General features: G+C 37.5%; 2 protein-coding genes across 2 annotated transcripts in view; both read left to right on the plus strand.

The window, feature by feature from the left end:
* The first annotated feature begins 1,705 nt into the window (after positions 1-1,705).
* Positions 1,706-2,026, plus strand: LOC148942775 (uncharacterized). The gene has a single exon (XM_089102351.1). It carries the CDS (start codon positions 1,706-1,708, stop codon positions 2,024-2,026), a length of 321 nt encoding a protein of 106 aa, XP_088958477.1.
* A 14,387-nt stretch (positions 2,027-16,413) lies between these two features.
* The window catches only part of Nadk2 (NAD kinase 2, mitochondrial), a 51,167-nt gene continuing 40,578 nt past the window's right edge, over positions 16,414-27,002 (plus strand). Inside the window, exon 1 of the mRNA XM_089102073.1 lies at positions 16,414-16,457. The gene's annotated coding sequence lies outside the window, so the exon portion shown is untranslated. The remainder of the gene's footprint in view (positions 16,458-27,002) is intronic.

Consider the following 27,002-nt stretch of genomic DNA (forward strand, 5'->3'; position numbering starts at 1 on the left):
AAACTCAAGCCTCGGATCTTATTGGTTTTAATTTATTACGACCTCAGCACGCCCCTGGTCATCCTTTAAACCTTGCTGACCAAGGTGGGTTGAGAATAGCCACCTGGAATGTTTCAACCATGAATAAGCCGGGATACAAAGACCTTCTGTGGCTGGAGATGTTAAGATGTGGGATTGACATGCTTGGAATGACAAAAAGACATTTGACTGGAACAGACGATGAAGAATGATTTGGCCACGGCAAACCTCCGGTAGAAGGAGCGGTGTAGGCCTGCTTCTAAACAGAAAGGCAAAGAAATGCCTCATATCCCACAACCCAATATCGGGTAGACTACACACTGCTCGCTTCAACCACAAGCTTGGGAACATGTCAGTTGTTATGTGCTACGCACCAACAAATGTCTCCCCAGAGGTCGAAAGAAAAATACAAATTCTAGTCAGCTCCAACATCTTCTCTATCCAAATTTGTAGGTTGACTAGTTACCCCTGGCTCGTTGAATGAAAATGCGACCCAACTCCTCCAGCTGTGCGCTATGCAAGAATTTGTCATTGCCAACACCCTGTTGCACAGGAAAGACATCTATAAGCCAACATGGTATAGCAACAATGGGCGAACGCGGAAGAAGATTGACTATATCATAGTCAACCGAAGATGGTGCTCATCACTAATGGATTGTAGAACATATCGTGGTGCTTCAATAGGGAATACAGACCATCAATTACTTGCTGCGAGCTTCTACCTGTATCTTAAAGCAGCCTTCAGAATGGCGCCAGCCAAAATTAGACACCCAGAAACTAAAAATGGAGACATTCCACTAAAAGTACTCAGTTGAAATTCAGAATAGGTTTAAATGCCTGGATACACTTGTTCACCCGGACACGTCCTGGTAGACTTATAAAAAGGATGTACTAGAGGTTTGCCACTAATACCGTCAGTCGTATGATGTATTCAAAGAAGCCCTGGCTATCGCAAGAAGGACTGCAAATCATTAAACAGCACCGGAAAGCGCGGTTGGCCGGAGATATGCCCTCCTAAAGACGGCTAAACGGGATTAGAAACAATATTATTCACCGTGATAAACAACAATTTGTTGATAAAAAAGCTGAAGAGCTAGAAGATATGGCACGAAAAGGTGACGTCATGTCGCTTTTGTACTTGTCAGAGATCCTAGCGATGGGAAACCACCAAAGATTGGCGCAGTTAAAACCGTCTCTGGCGAAATGCTAGAAGATGCAAATGCGCAACTTGATCGATGGAGGGAGCACTTCGCAAGGCTATTAAACGCCAAATTGTCGTTGACCCCAATCTAACTACATCCACTCAGCAAACAACATATAAAAATCTACTAGAGCCTGATCCTCCATAAGTAGAACAGATACAAAATGCCCTGCGGAGAATGAAGAGCAATAAGGCAACTCCAGGAATCTGCGGGATCATCGTCACTGTTAAAGTTCGGAGGACTGGTAATACTGCTTTGGCTGCACATGCTGGTCTCCCTCGTCTGGTAAACCAAATTGATACCTGAAGAATGGAAGGAAGAGATAATCTTTCCTCTATAGAAGTGGAAAGGTAGCCGTAGCGATTGCTCGAATTACAGAAGAATCACCCTCCTGTCAGTACCTGGCAAACTATTCACCGTGACGTTGCATAATAAGAGTATCCAGTTCATTTTTTAAGTGCCGCCGGATTCAGCAAGCATGTTTCATGCCCAACAGATCCACGACCGAGCAGATATACACTATTCGACAGGTCATCGAGAAAGCCTGCGAGTTCCAGCGGACAGCATATATTGCAGTTGTTGACTTTAAAACAGCTTTCGACTCGATCGACCGTGAGTCCCTTTGGCTGATACTAAAACCGACGGGACTCCTTGATAAATATTGGCGCCTGTTCATGGTGCTCTACACTGGTACAAAAAGCTCCGTCCAGGTTAATGGTCGCCAAAGCCCACTATTCGAGAAAGATACTGGTGTAAGGCAAGGCTGTGTTGCTGCTCCTGAACTTTTCAACGGGGTGATTCATTAAGTCATGGATTGAACCACGAATCGGCTCCAATTCAGATTGAAATATGGCGATAGAGTCCTAGCCGATTGTAATTTCACAGATGATATTGTCCTGATATACACTTCTGCAGCTGAACTCCAAGCAGCTCTCAATACGCTGTCGGAAGAAGCCCTGAAAGTGGGACTACATATTGGCTGGCAGAAAACAAAATAATGATCATCGACCCGGCAGGAAATTCCGCCAACTCACCATCATTCAGCGTAGTAGGGCACACTATCGAAGTTATCAAGTCTTTTACTTACCTTATATCTGTCTTCTCGGATAACGCCTCAATTGAAATGGAAGTCCAGTCGCGCATCGCGAAAGCTGCGTCTATCATGGCTCGATTATGCCATTCCTTGTGGTCAAAGCCCAACATTAGGTCAAAGCCCAAACAAAAATGCGGATCTAATACACGACCGTAACGCAAGTCCTTCTCTACGGTGCTGAAACTTGCCGGCAGCTGCTTCTGTTCGTGATGCCATAGATGTGGCCCAAACAAACTTCCTAAGACGAATCGAAAAGATCAAATGGTACAACTTCGTCTCAAACGCCCGACTGCTGACTCTAACGGATCAGACCCCCAAATCTCGTCAGTTTGCCATAAGAACTCTACGGGGGTTTGGCCACTTAATTCGCATGCCAGAAGAAGCACCCACCAGCATACTTTTCAATTTTTATCCCCCTCAACATGGCTGGAAGCGCCCTGTGGAAGACCTCTGTTCATATTGAGGGGCAGCCTTACCCAGTACTTCTCCATGATCGGTATTGATCTCCGAGAAGCAGTCACGCTTGCCCACGACCGTTCGGAATGGAGGCAAAGAGTCACATCTCTCTCTACGCTGGAACACCAGCAGGAGCCTTAAGTCAGTAAGTCATAAGTAATTTGAAGTGGTATAAACAGCTCATATGAGGTGTGCGCGGATCGTATTTCCTCTATACGAGGTGTGATAATCGACTTTCTTCGAAAATGCAAAATATACGTGGTGTGCACAAGTTCAACGCGGTAAAGAGAAATTTTTACGAAGTGTGTCAGGTATAATAACATCGTAGGCTATAGGCAATAGATTTAAAATCAGCTATTTCTAATTAAAACAAAACCATTCTGCTATTTTAAGAAAACAAAAATGGTTTACAGTCATAGTGCATCACTTAACTTTGATACTCTTGTTGAAAGCATAAGTATCTCTTGGTAACACATCCAGCAGCCCCATGAGGTCGTTTACCTTACAGGTATCACAGCTAAGGGTTCCTTCGTGAAGTGGACGTATTCGAAGTTTCGGTTCTTTCACAGCCCGTTTTGGCAGAATTATCCATTTGTCCGTGTGTCTGAGCTTGTAACAAACAGATTTATCGGGACTGTATTTATAAGCGACGATCATGTTGATAGTCGAGTCCCCTTTTTTACATCCAGGTCTATAATCATAATGCTTCAATCCTGTGCTGTCCTTGAAAAAAGTATGATTCACCTGTTTTACTTGATTAGGGTAAGGATTGTGCCTTGCATTCTTGTTCTCAGATGTATACATACTTGGAATGTAAATGTCTCTATCTTTGCATCGGGTTTCAATCCTCTGGTGGACACTTTCACACTCCATTTGAGTGTGCCCGTTTCCCAGATACTTATGTATTACTGTCACTCCATGTATAGAAGTGAAATGGACAAGTGTATTAGAAAGAATTCTGTTCCTATTCAGATATGAACATCCATCGATCCACATAATAATTCTCTCAGCACTTGGGTATGACCGTAACAGGTCTTCCAACCTGTCAATAACACACGAAACAAATTCCGATGCATTCAACTGCCCTTCAGTCTCATCCCATACTATATTCAATGCGTCAAACCTGACAAGATCGTAAGAAGTCCAGCTATATGCAACGAGCTTCCGTCTGTAGTAGAGAGACGACGCTTTTATGTTCGAATAAAGCAACGTAGACTCAAGGTCATGAGTTGTCACCAAAAGCACCCCTGAACTCCCTTCAGCTTTGTTCTTGTCACTGTATTTCTCAATCCTTGCTTCTTCTTTCTAGCTACTTATGCTAGCTTCTTATGTGCTTAGAATACTCCTCTTCGACAAGATTCTTCAATTTAAATGCTATGCATCTGTCACACTGGTCCTATTTTAGCTTGAAAATCCCAATGTCTTTCTCTTTCAATAGTTGTTTAAAAAATTCATAGCTAACAATATCATCTTCACTTGCCATTCGCCAATGCCAAACGCACTCAAAAACATTTGCTTGCAAACTCTTAGCATCCCTTCCGAAGTTTTCAAATTATATTTCAGGGTTCCTTTTCTCCTAGAAGGGCCAAGATCAGCCTGCTTGAGTCTCTCACAATCTTTGTAAGTGATAAGTGTAGCTATGTAGACCTTCTTTTGTTTCCAGGATATTTTTTTCAAAAGCTACTAAACAAACTCTGCTTCTCACTTTCAGGAATGATTGAATATTCAAAAACTCTGACCTTCTTAGCATCGACATTACAATGTTTGCATTAAGGACCAAATTTCCCTTCGGGGTTTTAAATCTTAAGTAGCTTTCCACTCACCATATTTCCTATTCTGTACTTTTCTTCCTTCGTATTCCTTTCCTTAGCATCTTGCATCATAGTTTTTCAATCAGTTTTTCCCTGGCTGTGACCTGTCTTTGTTCCTGCTATTTCTAGATGATGCAATACTATTTATCACCGAGCTTTCTGTTTCTGCGTCCAAATTGTTTTCTGGAATAACTCCCAGACTTCTGTCGTGGACTGATGCGTTTCCACTTTCGTAAGCAGGTATATTTGCTGATAAAATAGCACCACTTATATCCGCTGATTCAGCCAGAGGAGATTCTCCAGCAACACTTTTGTCTTGATTCATTTGATATTCCTGTTCATTTCTTGAATTCAGATCGGTAAATAAAACGGACTGTCCGCTCAGTTCAGTATTTACTAACTCTGCTTCATTAAAAGGTTCATCAGTTTGCTCTGGCAGCAAAAGATTAATACACACTTCTGTACGTGAAGCGCTCTGTAATCTGCTATCTGGAAGAATGGATGCTAGCTCAGAAAAGTCCAAAGATTCATCTGCTGTAACCTCACTCTCGCTTCCTTCTTCCCTGACCTCTACTGTTTGAGGGCTGGCTCTGTCACTTGCAAATCTGATTAAAGGCCCGAGGGGTACAGACTCTTTATATTGTTCCAGAACTGGAAATGTTTTTAATGGAGAGTTTGCAACCCATTCTGCCATTCTGCTGGAGTACTCTGCAGTCCTTAATTATGTTCACCTTTCTCCGTCTCAAAACCGAAATCAGGTACAACCTGATTTCTTTTGTTACCTAACTGATTCCTGAGAGTCTGGCCAACGGAAGTGACTACAGCAACCGAAAATGCTGCCAAGGCTAAAGTTTCTGAGACCGAGTCACTCATGCTTTCAGAATTTGAAATATTTACTTCCTTCCATAAGGGATTGAGCGTTTGAACACTTTTTCGTTCTTCCTTATCGTTTTCCCTATTCGTTTTCCCATTTGTGTGAACTTACCATTAGTAAGTATCCATACTGGTTTTCAAGAAATTGTAGTGAAATCAGCAATTCAGTGAGAGCTTTTCTTAACTTGTAAATCTATTATCAAGCCTTTTTTTCTTCTTAAGTTCAGTTATCATCATTTTTTCGCCATTAATTAAAAATACTTTCCGAAAAATAATTTTTTCAAATAAAAGTAAAGGCCATTTTAAAATTAAGCTCAGGAGAAACAAATACCTGTTAAAATTCAAACTCAAAACGACCAGAAATTACTATTAAAGAATAAATGAAACCCAAAACGAACAGAAATTAAATAAACAATCATAGCAAAAAACACGCAACAAGTAATAATATCAATGAATAAATAGATCTTAAAGTGACTAATGATTAGACTGAATATAAAAATCAAGTTTAAAACGAAAAAAAAGTAGTTTGCTATTAAAGTATAAATTAAACTTAAAACGAACAGAAATTAAATAAACAATCAATGCAAACAAACATACAATATATATTAATTTAATGAATGAATGAATCTTAAAACAAGTGAAACTTAAATTGAATATGCAAATCAAGTCTGAATCGAATAAAAATAACTACAAACAAGAGTTTGGGTATCGACTCACTGCAGAAGCTTAAAACCTACTGCGTCATTGGCGCCTTATGAAAAACTATGTGAGTCTTGAACAGTCTTGGAAACCATAAACAAAATCAAAATCAATATTAGATACATAATGATATTAATTGTTGAAAGATCCATCAGTTCAAGATTTTTTTTTTTCACTGTAATTTTTATTTTCATTTTCAATGCTGTAAGAACTGGAAAAGAATAAATTTGTAATATACGAGTAATTCATTTTCAGTGAAGCGCCAATGATGCAGAAGGCTTTAGGTTTTTACGGTTAAAGAAGCAGGCAGTATCCAAATTTTGTTTGTAGTTAAACTATATTTGTCTTGACTAATCTTGGAAAGAACTAATAAATTTGTCGTGATGTGTATTTTGTGGTATTGGGGTGTTTTAGTCGTAGATGCCTTTATTTTCCCTTTATAGGGGAGATAAACTCTGGCCCTAAGGTACTTAATCTTTGGTAGCGTGACTTAGGCTGTGACCAAACTAATGAGGCGTACCAAATGGGTTGGTTCGAGCGGTTAAAGGTAGATCTTAGAGAGGTTGTTTAAAACACAATACTTTTATTCCACGTACATATAATAATTACAGATATAGATATTCTACTGGGACTGGCTGTCCCAAGTAGACCACAAGTCTCAGAAACTACAATAATATATAATAAGATACAGACACTTACAGTGATCCGACAAGATCCCAAGGTATTTCTAACAAGATAATAAACGGGCAGAGGTTCGCCCTGCAAGTAAAACAGTCTGACTTCAGTATCAAAAATCTGGGTATATATATGAAAAACTAACTACGTCCTTCCGGTACATTGACGTATTTAGCCAGGAAATTGGTTATTGAGCAAGTTCCCTCCAAGCTTACACATTCTACGATTTATATCTTTATCTTAATAAAAAGTGGTATTTTGAAACTTTGTTCTTGCTTCTTAATATATTTTTACTCAATTCATAATTAACTAAATTAGAAAGCTTTACCACAAATTAAACTGAATGTATTATGCATAATGATATTAATTGCTGAAAGCTCATCAGTTCGAAATTTTACTGTAATCTTAATATTTATCTTCAATATTAAGTACAAAAGAAAACATTTGTAATATAATTCGTTTTCAGTAAAGCGCCAATGATGCAGTAGGTTTTAGGCTTCTCCAGTGAGGCGATACCCAAACTCTTGTTTGTAGTTATTTTAATTCGATTCAAACTTGATTTGCATATTCAATTTAAATTTCACTTGTTTTAAGATTTATTTATTCATTTACACTAATATATATATATTGTATGTTTGTTCACATTGATTGTTTATTTAATTTCTGTTCGGTTCAAGTTTCAATTATACTTTAATAGCAAACTATTTTTTTTCGTTTTAAGCTTGATTTTCATATTCAATTTAAGCATTACTCGCTTTAAGATCTATTTATTCATTGATTTTATTACTTGTTGTGTGTTTTTCGCTATGATTGTTTATTTAATTTCTGTTCATTTTGGGTTTCAATTATTCCTTAATAGTAATTTCTGGTCGTTTTGAGTTTTAATTTTAACAGGTATTTGTATCTTCTGAGCTTAAGTTTAAAATTTCCTTTAATTTTCTTTGAAAAACTTATTTTTCGGAAAGTTTTTTTAATTAATTTTTGTTCGTGTTTTATTGCAAAAAGTTTCAAGTTTTTATGGCATGGGGGGATTGCTTACTGTCCGATTATTCTTGACTTTAAAAAACGGATCTAAAACTTACAATTGAAATCGAATGAGGCTTTTTTGAAAGTCTATACGATTACCTCTTTGATAAAAACCTTATATACGAACAATAGACAGCTTGCATAACTTGTGGACAGCGATTGACAACAATGAATGGATTGAAAAAATAGCAAGTTTTATTAACGCAATCTTGCGTTAATTAAGTAAATTATATTACTTTAGACTACGTTGGGGGGGCGCCCCCTCACCCCTCCCCTGGATCCGCCACTGCCTTACACTCTCTGTTTATTTCCTTGTTAGGGAGGAGAGCAGATGCCTAATAGGTGTGAGTTAATACCAAAACATTCTTTAACTCTTATTGGGCCTTCAGGTATAAACAGAATTAGTTCAAAGGAAGGAGTGGGGAAAAAGGGCGTGGGGTGGATTATTTGCCCTTCGATCAATTTTGACTCTTAAGAGCTGGACTAGAACTTCCAATTTCCAATCAAATGAGAATCCCTTCCTGCCCCCGGGCCCTGGGGGTTTTTGTCGATGCCAGAGTTTTGTTACTTAACCTTTCAACTATTTTTAACAAAATAGTATTTTTAATCCTTGCATATAAAGCAGCTCTGGGGGGAAAATAATAAAAAAAATTGAAGCTATGTAAGATTTATTCATTTATTTATGTTTGCACCGAATATCTTTATGTTTGTAAGATAGTTAATTTTAATTGCTGTTCGTTCAGGGTTTTGTTTATTCTTTAACAGTAATTTCTGGTCTTTTTGAGTTTTAACTATATAATAGGAATTAATTTCTGCTGGTCCTTAGTTCAATATGGCTCTTTAGTCTTCTTAGAGAACTTATTTTTATGTAAGATTTTTTTAAAATTAATAACAATAAAACATTGAAGCCTTATGGCCTTTGCTATAGACAGCTTAATTACATGCCTCTGAAAAATCAAACCTGATTTTTTCACGCAACAATGAATGGATTGAATTCATTCTGTATCATTCCATTTGTTGATACAGTAAGAACATTATCGTTTTGGGGATGGGAGTCTTCCCCCTCACATGCATAATTGAGCAGCCACAGAAAAAGTAATACAAATGAAAATAATCTGTCTTTTGAAAATGTCTTTTTTCAAAAGACACGAAAATAATCGTCTAAAGGAACCTGAAGTGCAACCTGAAGGAACCTGAAAGGATCTCTGACATTTCCGTTGATTCTTTATTCCCGTTACTTTCAGATGTAAAATTTAGAATATTATCGAATGGGTTTAGTCGTCCCCTCCCTGAATAATTCACATTTGGAAAACTTACTCCTCCCCCGCCAAGAACATTTTCTTTTCCTGCTGATAATTCCCCCGCGTTAAATTCCACCCAGCAGAAATTTCCCAGCCGTGGAATATGCTCCCCCAAACATATTCCCCTCAGATAATTTCGGATATTCATAAAATAAATAAACATTTATTTTTCCAGGGGCACTTTATGTGGAGGAGGTGGTCGCATAAAATTTGGAACAGGGTTCATTGAATTACAAATTAAAATTTATAGTGCCCTTACACCAGGAGCAGATTCAGGATTTTTTTACCGGGGGGTGCAAAATAGGTTGATCCGATAAACTTGCGTTAGGAGCAAGTTTAATTAACGTAATCTTGCATTATTTAATTAAATTACATTACTTTAGACTACGTTAGGGGGGCCTAGTTGCCCTCCAATCTCTTTTGGCTCTTAAAAAGTGAACAAGAACTTTCAATTTCCAATCAAATGAGACCTCTCTAAAGTTTATACGAGCATCCCTTCCATAAGAAATACTATGAAGGGTTGGAAGAATCCTTAAATTACAACCCTTGCCCTGAGGGCTTTGGGGGAGTTGTCATCCTCAAAGACCTAATTTCCAGAACTAGAGAGATGAATACAAATGAAAATAATCTGTCTTTTGAAAATGTGTTTTTTCAAAAGACACGAAAATAATCGTCTAAAGGAACCTGAAGTGCTATCTCTGACAATTCCGTTGATTCTTTATTCCCGTTACTTTCATATGTAAAATTTAAAATATTATCGAATGGGTTTAGTCGTCCCCTCCCTGAATAATTCACATTTGGAAAACTTACCCCCTGGGAAATTCCTCCTCCCTCCAAGGACATTTTCTTTTCTTGCTGATAATTCCCTCACGGTAAAGTCCACCCAGCAGAAATTACCCAGCCGTAGAATAAGCTCCCCAAAACATATTCCCCTCTGATAATTTTGGATATTCATAAAAATGGAAGCTGAAATTTCTACTCAACTTTTTAGGTCAGAAGCAATGCTATAGCGTTACCTAAGTAAAGAGCCACAAGGGTTCAATAAATTAATACTTATTTATTTTTCCAGGGGCACTTTATGTGGAAGAGGTGGTCGCATAAACTTTGGAACGGGGTTCGTTGAATTACAAATTAAAAGATATAGTGGCCTTACACCAGGGGTGGATCCAGGATTTGTTGGTTTTTTTTTGGGGGGGGGGGGCAAAATAGGTTGATCCAATAAACTTGCGTTAGGAGCAAGTTTAAGTAACGCACTCTTGCGTTAATTAGGTAAATTATATTATTTTAGACTACGTGAGGGGGGGCTCCCCCCCTCTCCCCTCCCCTGGATCCGCCACTGCCTTACATTCTCAGTTTGTTTCCTTATTAGGGAGGAGAGCAGATGCCTAATAGGTGTGTGTTAGTACCAAAACATTCTAACCCTCATTGGGCCTTCAGGTATAAACAGAATTAGTTCAAAGGAAGGGTGTGGGGGGGGTTGCTATTTAATACCTCTTGATTCTCGTGAGTATTTCTGGTCTAGGCTGTTTTAATGAAAGGAAAATTGGGGGATTTTACCATGGGCTATTTTACGGGGGAATTTTGGCGCCGCTGGTGGCAGACTTCTGGTGGAGGGGGAGTTTAAAGGCCTGTGTTACTGCTAAATAAACTAAAAATTTTCACTATTTTGGCTTCATTTTCCTAAATTCTGATTTTTTATTCTTATTGATTTCTTTGGACTAAGTTACGGCGGATTTGATTACGATTTGAATGTAAAAACAATACAGTGATTTTTGGTATTTACTCAAGAATTTCGTTTAAAATATGAAAAAAAGAGCGTTTCAGTGACAAAATCTTATCTTACATCCAGTTTGGATCCGATTTATTGGTTTTACTTATATGTGAACTCAGCGAAATCGAGAAAGGTTAAGACACACGGTATAGGCTACAAATGATTTTTTGGTTCTTCTGATTCTTTTGTTAGGGAGGAGGGCAGATGCCTACTAGGTGTTTGTTAATACCAAAACATTCTAACTCTCATTGATATTAAGGCATATACATAATTAGTTCAAAGGAAGGGGTGGGGGTGGCTGTAAAGATCTACTCTACATCTACATCAATTAATTCTGGATGTAAATTCTGTAATAAAAACATAATATTTATTTCTTTTCAACATCATCGTATTCTTTTTTCTACTCATTTTCAGTATATTTTATTTTTTATTTTTCGGTCGAATAGTATAAACGTAAAATCTGAATGCATATGTTGGGCATTCCAGTCAGCACACGTAAAACGAAGAAATCCAATAACGGGTCTTGCTTCAAAATGTACAGTGGGTAACTAGGCTTAATAATAAAAAAAATGACATTTGAATTTCTAATCGAATGAGCCTTTTTTGAAGTTTCTACGACAACGCCTGCTATAAAAACATTATATGCCCCCAGGGCATAACTTAAAACCCTTGCCCTGAGGGTTGTGGGGGATTATCCTCCTCAAAAACATATTTTCTATCTGGATATCAACTACGTTTGAACAAAATGGCTATCTCAAAATCTTGATTGGATGTGTTTGGGGAAATGATGGGCATGGGGGGGGGGGTGGCTAGGGGGTGGCTAGTTGTCGTAGAAACTTCAAAAGGGGCTCATTCGATTTGGAAATTGAGAGTTCTAGTGCCCTTTTTTAATAGTCAAAAAAGACTGGAGGGTAACTAGCGCCCCCCCCCACGCCCATCATTCCCCCAAAAACAGCCAATAAAAGTTTTGAGATAGCCTTCTTGTTTAGCGTAGTTGACTTCCACATAGAAAATATATTTTTGAGGAGGACACTCCCTCACAACCCTCAGGGCAAGAGTTTTAAGATTGGAGGGCAACCCTCAGGTGTTTGGCAGAATGATGGGCGGGGGGGGCTAGTTGCCCTCCAATCATTTTTAACTATTAAAAAGGCACTAGAGCTCTCGATTTTCAATCGAATGAGCCCCCTTTGAAGTTTCTACGATGACCCCTTCTGTATGAAGGGCCTGTGGGGAAAAAATAATAATAATAAAACATTGGAGCCGTATGGCCTTAACTATAGGCAACGCTACAGCGTTGCCTCTGATAAAGCAAAGATCCTCTCTTATTCATTGTAAAATCAAAATATCTTCTTATAAACAATGATGATGCTGATGAAACTATATGAATAGATTACCTGCACAACTCGTATTAAAAGCTAAGGAGAAGACTTTACCAAAAGCACATCACGTATAAAATGATGCAGCCAGATAGGAACAAACGCACACCTTGTATAAATAAAGAGTTACGAAGTCTATCTGCACACAACTTGTATTTACAGAATAAAGTTACCAAAGTTATTACGAGCTGTGTTTTTCTTTTTTTGTCATGATAGTATTAGAGATAGAGTTTTTTTGTTTGCCACCAGGCGACGCGGCATACAAAACTGCATCGGAGGCATGTAAAAAGTCATTTTCAATAGAAATCCACTATACTAAGTGTGCACGCAGCAGCCACGATATATTAAAAGTCCAGTTTATTTTCGTTAGTTCCTTCCAGTCATCTTGTATATTGTAGCGACTTAATTTTTATTTTGATGTTTTGAAAAATTAAAGCAGAATTCGTTTTAAGTTTGACCAGAAGTCGTTTTCGTTTTAAGTTTGACAAGAGTGTTCATGATTAATTTACTCATCTATATCAGTATCTATTCTAATATATCCATGTTTGATGTAACCTTTTATTTTAATTTCTGTTTGTTTTGGGTTTAAAATATAGTAAGTTGATGATATTTTCTGGTCGTTTTAAGTTTGAATTATTCTGCTTTTGAAAAATTTACCCATAAAGATTGAAATACACATAGTTTTCAATAATTAATATGTATTACAGTATTAATAATTGAATAATAGTAAATAAACAATATTTTAATAATTTTCAATAACTATTACAAAAATTGAGATAATTAATAGACTATAGTAGACTCGTCTTAGTTTTACTATGGCTCTTTACTTTTCTTCGAGTAAATCTTTTTCAGAAAGAATCCTTAAAATCAATAGTATATAACAGTAGTAATACTTCATACATGTTCTATGCATGAACAATTCAATTTGTTTAAACTATGCATACATTCAGGGATATGCATATAATGTTACGTAGCAGTATAACCTTTAAGACGAAAAAAGAAAATCATGTAGGTTTACGAAGTCGATTGGCTATCTCAGAATTTTGTTCGAACGTATATTTGTCTGTTTTGGCCGAAGCGGCTTTTGTGTAGTATTTTGTTAAGAATTTTGATTTGCGACACAAAAAGCAGAGACTGCCATTTTTCTGTCTTATGATCTCTTTTGCCGCCTAGTGCTATGTACAGACACAGAGGATTTCGACGAAATCCTTAAACGACGAAAGGATTCTGTCAAGGTTTTCTTTAAGCCTTCATTAAAGGGTTCTTAGCCCTTTCGTTCCCACTGACAACAATTGAGGACAAATCTTTAATCTGTCATCCCAGAACCCAGTGAAAATATAATGAAATCACTGACATGTCATCTGTTAGAGAAGTGTCTTTCAAGTATTTCACCTGTACACAGTATCGCCATCTAAGGTAAGCTATGCGTTCTAGCCCGATAGAAAGTCTCAGGTAGGTCAAACATCAGAAAGGTAAGATTTCTTCCTTTTATAAATTTTTTTACTCTGATAAGGGCTGGATTTGGAAGTCTGGGATTTTCGCTGTAGAAAATTATGTCATTAAACTTTCCTTAGACAACTGTTACATCATCTTTGCAACTCTGGGTTATCAGCACATCGCCATTGCGTTTTGTCCCCGTTTGTGGACGCTGGGAAACAAGGGTAGTTGGACCCATGACACTGTAGTAGTGAATGTCAAAGGGACATCTAGGGGTCTCTTGTTGTTTTTACGATCTCTGTTGCTAGAGGGCACCAAAGTATTCGATAAGCACATGTCCTCGTTTGTGGACAATGGGAAATTCAGAGTTCCATGCTCAGTAAGACCGGAAAAACAAGTACAATCGTATCCATGGGATCGCATCATCTCGGAAATCCAAAATCTGTGAATAATCGGCTTAGTGTTTCTTTCAGGAATGGAAAGACGAAAAAAACTCAGTGCTGCAGATTGCCTTGTTGTCTTTGACGATCTCGATGTTACTAATCTTTCAAGCGAAGAAGATGACAGCGATCCCACATGGGATCCATCTGACTTTCCAGGAAATGCGGAAACCTTCTACGAGCTGCTTGGCGATCAAGAAACGGAACTCGGCTGTGAATGCAACGGTGCAAGTGAAAGCGATACAGTCGCTGCTGTTATTGAGGATGTTATTTATGGATCTGCAAGTGCTCATATTTCTGAGACCCAAGCTGTAAGTTCTAACAATGGAAGCAAGCGAAAGGGTGTTTGGAGAGCTGCTGACCATCCATTAGCAGGAGCGCGACCGACCTTCCAAGCAGACCGTGATGAATTGCTGCCAGAAATTCTATTGCTGAAGGAGCCAGTAGAGTTTTTCCTCAGACTGTTCCCAGATGCCCTGATCGAGAAAATTGCTTTCGAATCTACCCGCTATGCTGTTTCACAAGGTAGCAGTTTCAGCATTTCTGTACATGAAATGAAGCTCTTCCTGGGGATAAACCTAGTAATCACTTACCTCAAATACCCGCGCCTGAAGTGGTACTGGAAATCTGACGAAGCAATGCGGATTCCGATTGTTGCTGATTCAATGTCTCGCAATCGTTTTGACGAAATTTCCAAATACCTTCATTTCAATGAAGCGCAGAGTGGGGAAAATGATAAATTTTTCAAAGTAAGACCGGTTCTTGACGTTTTGAAGAGTACATTCTTACAAAATGGTCCTCTCGAAGAACACCTTAGCATAAACGAAATGATGATACCCTTCAAAGGTCGCTCCCAAATGAAGCAGTACATCAAATCCAAACCCAAACCTTGGGGTTTCAAATGTTGGGCTCGAGCAAGTTCTTCAGGATACATCCACGAGTTCGAAATGTATGAAGGAGCTGCGGTAGGGAAAGAAACGTTTGGATTAGGCGTTGGTGGTGATGTCGCTGCTCGTCTTTCCCAGAAATTGACTGGAAGAGGTTATAAAATCTATGCTGATAACTTCTTCACCTCAGTTTCGCTAGCTGAGTATCTCGCTGGAAATCAGATTCATCTCGTTGGGAAAGTCAGACAGAATCGAATCGCAGAAGCAACTTCCAAGCTGAAGCCAGAAAGAGAGTTGAAGATTGAGGGTCGTGGAGCAAGTTCTGTCGTCACAAATAACAATGTCACAATTTTGCGCTGGTTTGATAACAAGATCGTCCACACCATTTCCACCTACGCTGGTGTCGAACCTCAAGATGAAGTCAAAAGGTGGTCAAAGAAAGACCAAATGCAAGTACCAGTGAGGCGTCCATATGCCATTCAAGAATAAAACAAATCAATGGGAGGTGTCGATCTCATGGACTATTTCATTGCTTTGTACCGCCATAACCGGAGAGGGAAAAAATACTACACGAAGGTCTTTTGGAACTTCGTTGACGTTGCAGTTGTAAATGCGTGGATTCTGTATCGTAAGGCACAAAAGGCAGGGATGGAAAAGCACGATTTAGACGCTGGACTGAAAGAGCTTGGCCTATTGGAGTTCAAGGCCAGTGTAGCAAGAACTTTGATCTACACCGGGAAACATATGAGGACATATTTTTTATGCACCACCAAGCGGTGATGCAAAGATGCAAGTTACACCACTAGAAAGAGCGCATTTTTCTCTCTCAGAAATGACTATTAAAAAAAATCCTACCAACTTTATTAAAATTCGGGACTGAAAGGGTTAATACGTGGAAAAGATGCTGAAATTTACATCAAGACGGCACTTCTATTAAAGGATGCTTCTTATTTTTTTTTAATTGTGAAGATTTTTCAGAGACGCAAATTATTTTGCGCAATTATCAGATTAATGGGTTTCATGTAATTCATTGGCTAAAATTATTTCTATCAAAAAACCACTTTTAGAGTTTCGGCTACTATCGAAACATGATGTTCCTTACTTAAAGTTCATTACAATGAAGTGCTTATTCCAAATTCGCCTTTATTTATATTGTATTCTTAAAGGACACTTGGGCAGAATACAATGTCAAGTACTTACGCTAAATTAATATGGAAAGCAAATCAACACATGAAAGCCCAAGAAAAACTGTTTCGGCTTCAGCTAGTGTCTTTTGATAATCCCATGGTGACATGATGCCACTGGCATCTACTAATATGATTTTCGTTTCTTAAAACTATTTAAAATCCTCAGCACGAGTCTATTTATAACATATAGTTTATGGTGAATTTGGTAGGTTTGCCATTCCTAATCGTGTTTGGCTTTACCGCGCTTCTTGTCAGAAATACAAGACTGCTTTCATTGCCATGTTGGGAATTTGGGTTTCTAGTATTTTCATTGGTTGGTTCTTTTCATTGTGTTTGTACAATAGCCTAGCCTACCAAATGGAAGCATAGCGTAACTTCTCACAATAAAATTCTACTTTTTAGGCCTCTGCTAGTGAAATAAAGGTACTAGTCTACAATATGGCCCACTCAAAAGGAATTCCAAAAACAACTTTTTCACTTTACCACCAAGCCCCTTTATAGGCTATGTAAATATATAGCTCAAATTATATATTTCTCATGTGTTTTTTCATTTCTGGATTTTGTTAATATTGCTTCTTTGCTGTTGAATCTATTCATATAAAAGAGTAAGTTGGCAAAATGCATATAGGCCCTAATTAGCCTAAGCTATAAACTGCCATTAGAGGAATGGGGGTGGTAAAGTTAATTGAAATATTGATAAATTTTCAGCAGTTCATTCTATTGACTTACAAATAAAGTAAACATACCACTTGCTGCCTTTTTTTATGCTCATTACAAATATAATAATCATTTTTGTTGGGAATGAATTTTACCCCCCACTCCTAGGGTAAAGGTACCAATGATGCAACAGTGCAATTTCAGAAGCCCTGTAAAAAAATTTCTTCAAAACAGAATAACTCTGCTGAGCCATGACTTGGAGTGCCATCTGTTGTCCAATTTTGGAAAATTGGAGTTTTGTACCCTTTTCAGATAAAACTTCAAACTTCTCATCAAACAGTTAGATTCCTAGATGTTTTTCCTACATACTGAAACCTTTTTCAAACCAAAAGTCTTTAAATTAAGACTTCTGGAGTAGAAAAACTGTTTTTTTTTAACAAAAACTGTCAAATCTTTGGTACCTATGCCCTATATATATCAATTCAGGGTATATATTTGCATATAGGGGGTAAAATTTATTTTTGATGCAAATGAGAGGTAAGTTTAAACTGTACCCCCACCCCCCAAGTGTGCAAATATATTGGCTACCCTGAATTGGTATATATAGAGGTAGGGTTAAAATTCATTTCCAATAAAAATTACTATTATATTCATAATGAGCTTAAAAAAGGCATTGAGTGGTATGTTTACTTTATTTGTAAGTCAATAATATGAACTGCTGAAAATTTACCAAAATGTTTTTCGAAATGATATAATCAAACATTCTAGGATTTTTTAAAGTTTTTTTCAGAATTTTATAGTGCTCCCTTTTTGAGTGGACCTAACTGAAAACTAATGACAAATAAAACTCATAAATACACTCAGAGCATTAAAGGTCTCCTCTAAAGGTATTTTGAAGTATTTAAATCCACTCCTTCCTTCAAAGGGCACTGACCTTTTACAATATTTGTGTTAGCCTATAAAGGTGTAAATTTGCTAAGTACATCTTCTGCTCAAATGAGGCCCAAAATAAGCTTTTTTAGACTCATACCTTTGCTCAATTTCAATCTATAAGGTTTTAAAGATCTGTATATCTATTTCTTAATTTTAGGAGAAAACTTCAATATGGCTTAAAGTTCTAATGAAATAACAGGAATTACCTTTTCAAACCAAAACCCAATGAAAAAGAAATCAGAAACTCAAGATTAAGGTTTACCATTTTTAGTTAGAACTTATATAGATATAGAATTATTAAATATACAATCTTCCAAGCTTTAGAAATAAGAAAAAGGTAGACATAGTTGCTTGCCAATATCTTCCCAGGAGATGTTTTAGGCCCAGGAGTTATTCCTGAAAGTTTTATCCATCTAACTCAGGTACTTTGAAAGATAGGCCTAGTAAGAAGCCCCTAAACTAAAGTTTTACCATTCTCTCATCAGATCTAGCCAAGGCTGGTAAAGTAATCTTGTGATAAATTATGGGGTGTTTTTGCTTCTATTTTTGTTTTATTTCATTATGGTATAGGCAGTAGCCTAGTATCAACTTGGAAGGTGTAAATTCTCTCCTATAGGCCTAATCTGAAATATATCTCTTTTTTGATATTTCCTTTTGAACATGCCTTTTTTAGTTTTTTCATTGCAAAAACTGCAAAATTGTTCTCCCCTGTATTTTTACAATATGTTTTACCCCCACTCCCCAGCATTTTTGTGTTAGAAGCCAAAGGGTAAGGCGAGATACCCAGTTGTTACACAGTCACATAAAATATCTATTATATGCCTAAAAAGTTTATTGTTTCTCCATGTTTTTTTTTAAGTTTTCTTAATAAGCATGTGAACAGCTTGAATGTTTTAACCTGTTTTACAACATTATATGTACTGGCAACCAACAGTGGAACCTAATCATAGACACACACCTTAAGCTTGAACATAAACTTTGAAAATACTGCCCAGTCTTGCAGGTGAGATCTTAAAATTAGAGCAAAGTATCAAAATCATAAACAGGCTCTATGAATACATTCAATGTGTGGCCAGTGTCTTGAAAGCAAAAATTTTAGGCTTTTTAAATAACTTTTAATGTAAACTTAACTTTAAATATTAAAAAAAAGTTTTCCTAGATTCTAGTTAGCTGATCCTTACTAACCCATTCCCAACCATCAGTCAGTCCCAACTATTTGAAACCATTTCAATAATATCCAAGATTAGGAACCTTCTGTCCATATTTGTAAAAGATACATTTTAATCAAAATATTTGTCCAAGATTAGGCACTATCTGAGGACACTGTGATCCTACCATATCAGCAGGAGTGTCACTAGCCTTTTACCTCTAGGGGGGGGGGGGGGCTCCAAAATGTGCTGAAAACTTTGGGTACCGTAGGTGCCAACAACAACTGCCAGTTTTTACTTCATGTTTTTATGTGTTAAAATGACATTATTAGCAGTGGAAAATTGTTATATATTGTAGAGAAAAATCTCAGATATAAAAGCAAAATAAAGACAAAGGAAATAAGCCAAACTTCAACTCTGTGTAGCTGTCCAACTTTTCTACAAATAGACTAAGGTCTATTTTTTTTTTACAGCAGGTCTTTTTCTGACATCTTGAGCATGACATGGTCAAGACAATCAATTCCCATAGTTGACCTTAATCTGTTCTTGACAATTATCATATTGCTAAATATTCATTTGCCTTTGGCTGATGTCACTGAAATATTTTTTGCAAAAGTGGATGCTCTGTTAAGTAAAAACAACCCTCAACCCTCATCTGTTCCTTTTTTTTACTACACAGAACAACTCAATTATGCTTCAAGCACTCTTGCAAATCTCTGCAAAAGTTCCATTTCCAATTGACATGCTTGAAGATGTATTTCTGTTATGAAAATCATAGCACAGAAAGAGTGGCACTATGAAGGATTAATGTTTGCCAGACAGTCAAATACAGGTAGAACCAGCTCTTTAGTCTCTTTATATGCAAGTGCTAACTTATCACCAATAACTGCTAAAATTATCTTGAACTCCATTATATAAAATGTCAAAAGGGCCATTGGTAACACTTCAATTGTCCATCAGAGACTACTGCTGACAATTATATAGTCTATGCTCACCCTCTAGCCACAAGTGGAACTCTAGATCTGACATGCTATTTTCACCAGATCCATCTTCTCCCAAAATCAATTGTCTGGCCATACTGATAGATGCTGTAATTTGACCAGTGAGTTTGCTATCATTGCTCATACACTCTTTGATGACAGTTAAAGTGGCAATCACTATTCAACACATGCTAATGATATCCAGCTCCATAGCTTGTAGTTTGCAAGTCAACTCAAAACGAGTAAGGGCACTGAGAAGCCTGTCAGACTTCAATTTGGTTGCATCAAGAGTATCTGATTTGCTATTTCACTCACCAGTGCTATAACTGTTGGAAGAATGCTCCATAGAGCCTTGAGTTACTCTGATCTGGAATACCAAATTGTTTCCAAAGATCCCTTAAGATAAACCTTGCCTTCAACATCTTCTACACTCCTGCTAAACAAATTGAAGTGCTTGGACCCCTGGTGAAAAAGTTATAGATTTGTTTTAAGACACTAATCATATTGCACATCAAGGAGATTGATTCCCATCAGTTTTCATGATAATGTTCCCTCTGTGGGCTAGGCATCTGAGGTATCAAACATTTTTTCCTAACTTCTTCAAAATGTGAGTGTGTTCCCTCAAGCACCCACTCATGTAATTTGCAAAATCATAGCATTGAAATGCCAGTTTGTCTTCATTGGTACAAGCCTTCTATAATACTGGTAGAATTTCCTCTGCAAGATTGACTTCTTTTTTTTTTTACTCAGAATCTACAATGGTGAGTAAACACTCTTTGACAGCTCCCTCTATATCAGTGTATTGTACACTTACAGCAAAATGCTCTTCATGGCTGACAGTAGATGTTTTGTCTGCAAAGATGCCAAAGTAGTCAGCTTCATTAACTCCTGCTACAATTTTTCGAACCTGCTCTGTCCTAAGAATTGCAATTAGTTGATTTTGGCTACTAATTAACAGATAGCTGGGGACATTTGGGTTGTTCTGGTTTTTCATCCAATGGCCCATTTGGATGTTGTTTCTCAAAAGAACAGTGGCTAGCTCAGCATAATTTCCTATTATTCATTTATTATTTTTTCTTCTTTGTTGTACATCATGTATAACCCAGTGTTGTCTTAGAATGTAATTACTATTACTACTACTGCTGCTGTTATAATTACTGCTACTACTAAGGCTAAGGGTATTAAGGTAAAACTTTCAGTGAATGTTTAGGGGGAGTTTAAACTGAATCAAAACACACTGTGTTTGGGCTGGTTGTCAAAAGGACATATAATCAATATCTTTGGAATGGCTTAGAGCATTAAGTTGAAACTTTCATGGCATATTGAACTAACCAAAAGGCACTATGTGCATGTTATCACTATTGCTACTGTTACCACTGCTGCAATTACTACTTTTACAGAGGCTAATGATGTTAAGGTAAAACTTGAAGGGGATGTTGAACTGAATCAAAACACAGTATGTGCATGCTGTTTCTTAAAAGGGTCTATGAGTAATATCAAAGGAAAGGCCCAGGGTATTAAGTTGAAATTTTCATTTCATATTAAGGGGGTTGTTGAATAGACCAAATTGCATTGTGTGCACTGCTACTATTACTAGGACTACTACTACTACTATTAATTAAGCTAAAGGTATTAATGTAAAACTTTCAGGGAATGTTGAGTGAGATGTTGAATTAAATCAAAATACACTGTGCCAGTGCAGATTATCAATAGGGTGTAACATCTATATCCAAGGAACAGCTTAGTGTTTAAAAATTTTAGTGCATGTTTAGGAGGATGTCATGTCAGCCAAAACGTAATATATGCATACTAGTACTACTGCTACTACTAATGCTACTTCTAAGGGTCAGGGTCTTAAGGAGAAATTTTCAGGAAATGTCAAGGGAGATGTTGACTTAAATTGAAGCAAATTATGGGCATGCAGGCTGTCAAAGGGGATGGCTTAGAGTATTAGGTTGAAACTTTTAGGTTGAGGGGAATGTTGAACTAATAAAAAATGCACTATGTGCATACTACTGCTAGTTGTAGTACTGCTACTGCCATTGCTAAAGCTAGAGGTATTTAGATAGTTTTTTTCTGGGATATTTTAAGGAGATTTTGGACTAAACCAAAACACACTATGTGCATGCAGGTTATCAAAAAGGTGTATTAGCAATATTTAAGAAATGGTTTAAAGCATTAAGTTGAAATTATCTGGGCATGAGGAGGGGACATTGAACTAGAACAAATAGGCACAATGCAAATACTATTACTGCTACTACTGCTGTTACTACTACTACTGCTCCCAGTGCTTCTACTATTAATTTAGTGCTATGACCACTACTATTGCTAATTCCAAGGATATTAAGTAATTTCTTTCAGGGTATTTTAAGGATGGATAAACTAAATTGACCTACACTCTTCAATGTATTCATTAATGACGCTCCAAGAACCATTACAGGTAAACTTAGCCTGTATGCTGATGACTCAAAGCTCATCGGTCCTGTAGGAACTCAGCAAGGTGTGACCTCAATACAGTCAGATGTTGACAGCTTTGGGGAATGGGTCAATATACAGAGGCTTGAGTTTAATGTAGATAAGTGCAAGGTTCTCCATTTTAGAAGAAACAACCCACACTAGCAATACTCTATGTCAGCAAATGCTGGTATGAGACAACCACTTTCTGAGAATACCTCTGAAAGAGATTTGGAATGTGTGTTGCCACACCAATTAATAAAACAGGCCAGATGGCCCTCGAGTCTGTCCAAAGACGGGCGTCTAAATGCGTAAAGGGGCTCAAAGACAAAGAGTACGCATGCTGACTGCAGTGCCTCAAGCTACCAACTCTAACATACCGTCGGCAAAGAGGTGATATGATAATGACTTATAAACTGCTCCAGGCTGATGACAAAGACTTATTCCAGCCTGCCCAATCATCAAGAACCAGGGGTTCATTCAGCAAAGCTTTTTTTGAAGCATGCTAATAGAAGTAAGAGGAACCATTTCTTCTCCAACTGCATCATAAGTCTTTGAAACGATCTGAGCAAAACGACAGTGAGTTCACCATCCATTGATAGTTTCAAAGCGAATCTTGATAAGGAATGGGAGACCAAACTATGGCTCACGCAATGGAATGAAGCTGATTTCCCTCAGTCCTATCATCACTAACTGGCATACACTGGACTCGTCCATATTGCTAGCAAGTGCGATTTAAGGTAATTTAAGGTAAATTAAAGCACACAATGTCCATGCAGGTAGTCAAAAGGGCACATCAACAAAATCTTAGGAAATGCTTAGGGTATTAAGTGAAGTTTTGAGGGGGATTTTGGACTGAATTAAAATACTATGTATATGTGGGTTATCAAAAGGGTGTAGTGACATCATACCAGCAACACCATATAGTATTAAGCTAGAACTTTCCAGAATACTAATATTGCTACCATCTTTGCTACTAATTCTACTACCACTGTTGCTACTATTGAAGTAAATCAAAGTAGTTTAAGTGCATCTGGGCTTTCAAAATGGCATAGGTGCATTATCTTAAGACTGGAATAGGTTAAAAATTAGAAAGTTTCATGGAAAGCTTATGTTGCTTTAAAACTAAATCAAAAGCTACTATGTGCATGCTGGTTGTCAATAAGACATATCAGCAATATCTCAAGAGCAGCTGAGGGTATAATATTGAAACTTTCAAGGCTACTGCTATTACTACTTCTGCTACTACTATTAAACTGAATCAAAAGGGTTATAGTGCATCCAGATTGTCAAAATAGCATAGTTACAGTATTTTTGGAACAAATAGGGTTTCTTTTTCAGTGAAAGTTAAGGAGGTGTAAAACTAAATCAAGAGGTACTGTGTTTATCCTGATTGTCAAAAGGCATAGGCCTATATGTAATATTTCAGTAGTTGCTAGGTGCGCTATGTAAGAACTTTCTGGGCATGTAACCAGAAATGTTCCAAATGAACCAAATCAAAAGACACTCAGTGCATCCAAGTTTGACATAAGGGTATAATTGCAATATCTTAGGAAGGGATAAAGGTATTAAGCTGAAGCTTCCAGGGCATGTTGGCGGGGTTTTTTAATTAAATTTGATGTTAAAACTGCATATCTGTGATATCTGGAAGGACTAAGGAGATTAAGCAGAAACTATCAGGGGATATGTGGCTGTATTTTGAACAGAATCAAAATGCGACTACATGCATGCAGGTTGTCAAAAGGGCATATCAGGAACGACTGAGGGTATTAAATTGAGCCTTTTAGGGCTACTACTACTACTACTTGCTACTACTATTGCTGCTACTGTGACTATTTACGATATGAATGCTTGCGTTTGTGACTACTTACCACTGTTACTCCAACCACTTTCGACTGTGACTCCAACTGCTTGTGACTCTGACTGTGACAACTTGGACCTGTGATTGGGACTTCATATGACTTTGTCTGCAACAACCAGTTGCATCTGTGGCTACTTACGGCTGCAACTGTAGCTACTTGTGACTGATGCTTCTACTGCCACTACTTCTTTTACTATACTATTCTCTACTACTACTACTTTTACAATTACTACTACTGCTACTTCTTGCTACTATCAATCTAAATCAAAAGAGTGTAAGTGCATTCAGGTTGTCAAAATGGCCCGGATGCAATACCTTAGGAATGGGATAGGGTATTAATTTGCAACTTTCAGGAACTTTGAGGGGGATGTAGAACTAAATCAAATTGAAGTATGTGTATGCAGATTGTCAAAAGGGTGTCTCTGAAATATCCCAGAAGAAACCTGGAGTATTACGGTGGACTTTCAGAGTATCTTTTTGAGGAAGTTGAACTAAAAGTTGCATCCAGTTTTGTCCCTAGGACATATCTGGAGCATCTAAGGATATTAGGTTACGATTATAAGGGTATGTCGAGCGAAAAATTGAACTAAATCAAAAGGTACTATGTTTATCCAAGTTTGTCGAAAAGATGTATCTGCATTATCTTGGGAACGGTTAAGGGAAATATGTTAAAACTTTCAGGGCATATGAAGGGAGATAGCCTTGGCCAGATTTAAAGCTTTGACGCCTCTAGACCCAAGTGTTTTTGCCGCTCCGTATTCATACCATAGGAGGGAGAGTCAATTCCACTAAAGAAAATAATCTTTATGATGACAATTTTATTTTATTACAAAATAACATCACTTATGATAATAATTTGAGAATCAATTATTTCTGCGTGGCAGGGTATTGAGTAAATTAAATAAACCAGCAGGGCATTGGAAATAAGTTTAATCCATTGGTAGATAACAACACATAAATTCATGTATGCATTATACATTATTTTGTAAGTAGGACTATTTTATCTTCAAAGTCAATTCATAAAGCCTTCCTCCTTGCTTTTTGTCGTGCGAAGGTGTCCTTCATATCATTACACGGCATCTCTAGAGTCAGCCTTCCCTCAATAGTGAGCAGGGATAATGATGTCAATCTGTAGTGACTGATTGAAGATCTTACGTCCTTTTTTACCTGACGAAGGGGAAGAAGGATCTGTCTGTTGTGCAGTTTGTGGCAGGCACTTTAAGAGCCATTCTTAAGCCAGTGTCAATGTTTGGATAGATTTCAGCTGCATCAAAATGACGCAAAACTTTGCTAACGTCAGTTAGAATCATGCTGTTTTTCCTTTGTCATCATTTTGTCCCAAGAAGGGTTTCAAATGTAAGCATTCATCTACAATCATAGGCTCAAGATCGTCAGGATAAAAACTCAGTAGCTCACTTGCATGCTTCGTGATTTCTGAGGCGTAATTTGCGCGGGGGCGGAGTACACCAGGCACTTTGACAATAATCACATCAGTCCAATGTTTGTTAATAAAAAAATAACTCTCAGTGATAATTTATTGCGCCCCCTGGTATAGTGAGCCCCTAGGCCTGGGCCTAGTGGGCCTATTGGTAGATCCTGGCCTGGGGATAGCTGCTTAATATTTGTCTACACTCAAAGTTGTAATATACTGGGGGTTAGAATTCCATCAGCCCCATAGAACAGCAGATTTTCAACCCATATATTTGAATATTTCTCCCCTGGCCCATCAATCCATAGTATTATAGTACAATTACTATTAAAAATTGTTTCAAAATTTTGTCCATTGTATTAATAGTAAGTTAAAATCTGGATGCTTATAGAGATCAAATAAACAAAAAAAACGAGTTTTTTTTTTACTGAAAGTAAGGAGCGACATTAAAACTTAAAATGAACAGAAATTATTCCGTATATGAGGGGCTGTCCTCTCCTCAATGCATCACTCTTTACGCTAAACTTCTGTTCTTTGTCACAACTATACTTTTTAAAACAATAAAACTTTAGCGTAAACATCGAGGCGTTGAGGAGGGGACAGTCCCTTTCATATACGGAATAATTTCTGGTCGTTTTAAATTTTAATGTCACTCCTTACTTTCAGTTGAAAAAAAATAGTTTTTTTAAAATCTAATTTTATAATTTTTTTTAACTAATGCAGGGTCGTATTTGGCTCACCGTACATGAAAAAAAATTGCGTATTAATTTTGGCAGATTTATTCCATATATGAAGAGTTGCCCCCTCCTCAGTACCTTGCTCTTTACGCTAAAGCTGTTAGCACTTTGAAAAAAAAACTTTCTATTCTAATTAAACGACCTCCGTGTGTCGGTAGACGCTCTTAAAAAATTTGGACTAAGAGTCAAACTTTAGCGTAAAGAGCAAGTTATTGAGGGGGGGGGGGTAACCCTTCATACATGAAACAATTTTGTTCGTTTTTCAAACAATGCCGGTAAATCTGGCTTGCCCTCTTTAAAATACACCCCTACCCCTCACGGAAAACTCCTTCGTGGACATTTCATCTAACATAAAGTGCACCCCCCCTGTCCGTCAAATTCTCCCCAGGTCGTTCCATCCTCGCTGAAGACCCCCCCCTCCCTTGTAAAATTGCTTGCAGACGATTCAGCCTGAAAAATTCTCCTTAGCATTCTTTCATTTAGATAAGACTTCTCTAATCGGTTTCCAGAAATGCCCCCTTCCATGGACATTATTTCCCGAAAATCAAAGA

This window comes from Artemia sp. Qi Xiang Cuo, chromosome 16 (assembly GCF_049724085.1).
Source record: "Artemia sp. Qi Xiang Cuo chromosome 16, ASM4972408v1, whole genome shotgun sequence".
In the NCBI taxonomy this organism is placed as follows: Eukaryota; Metazoa; Arthropoda; class Branchiopoda; order Anostraca; family Artemiidae; genus Artemia; species Artemia sp. Qi Xiang Cuo.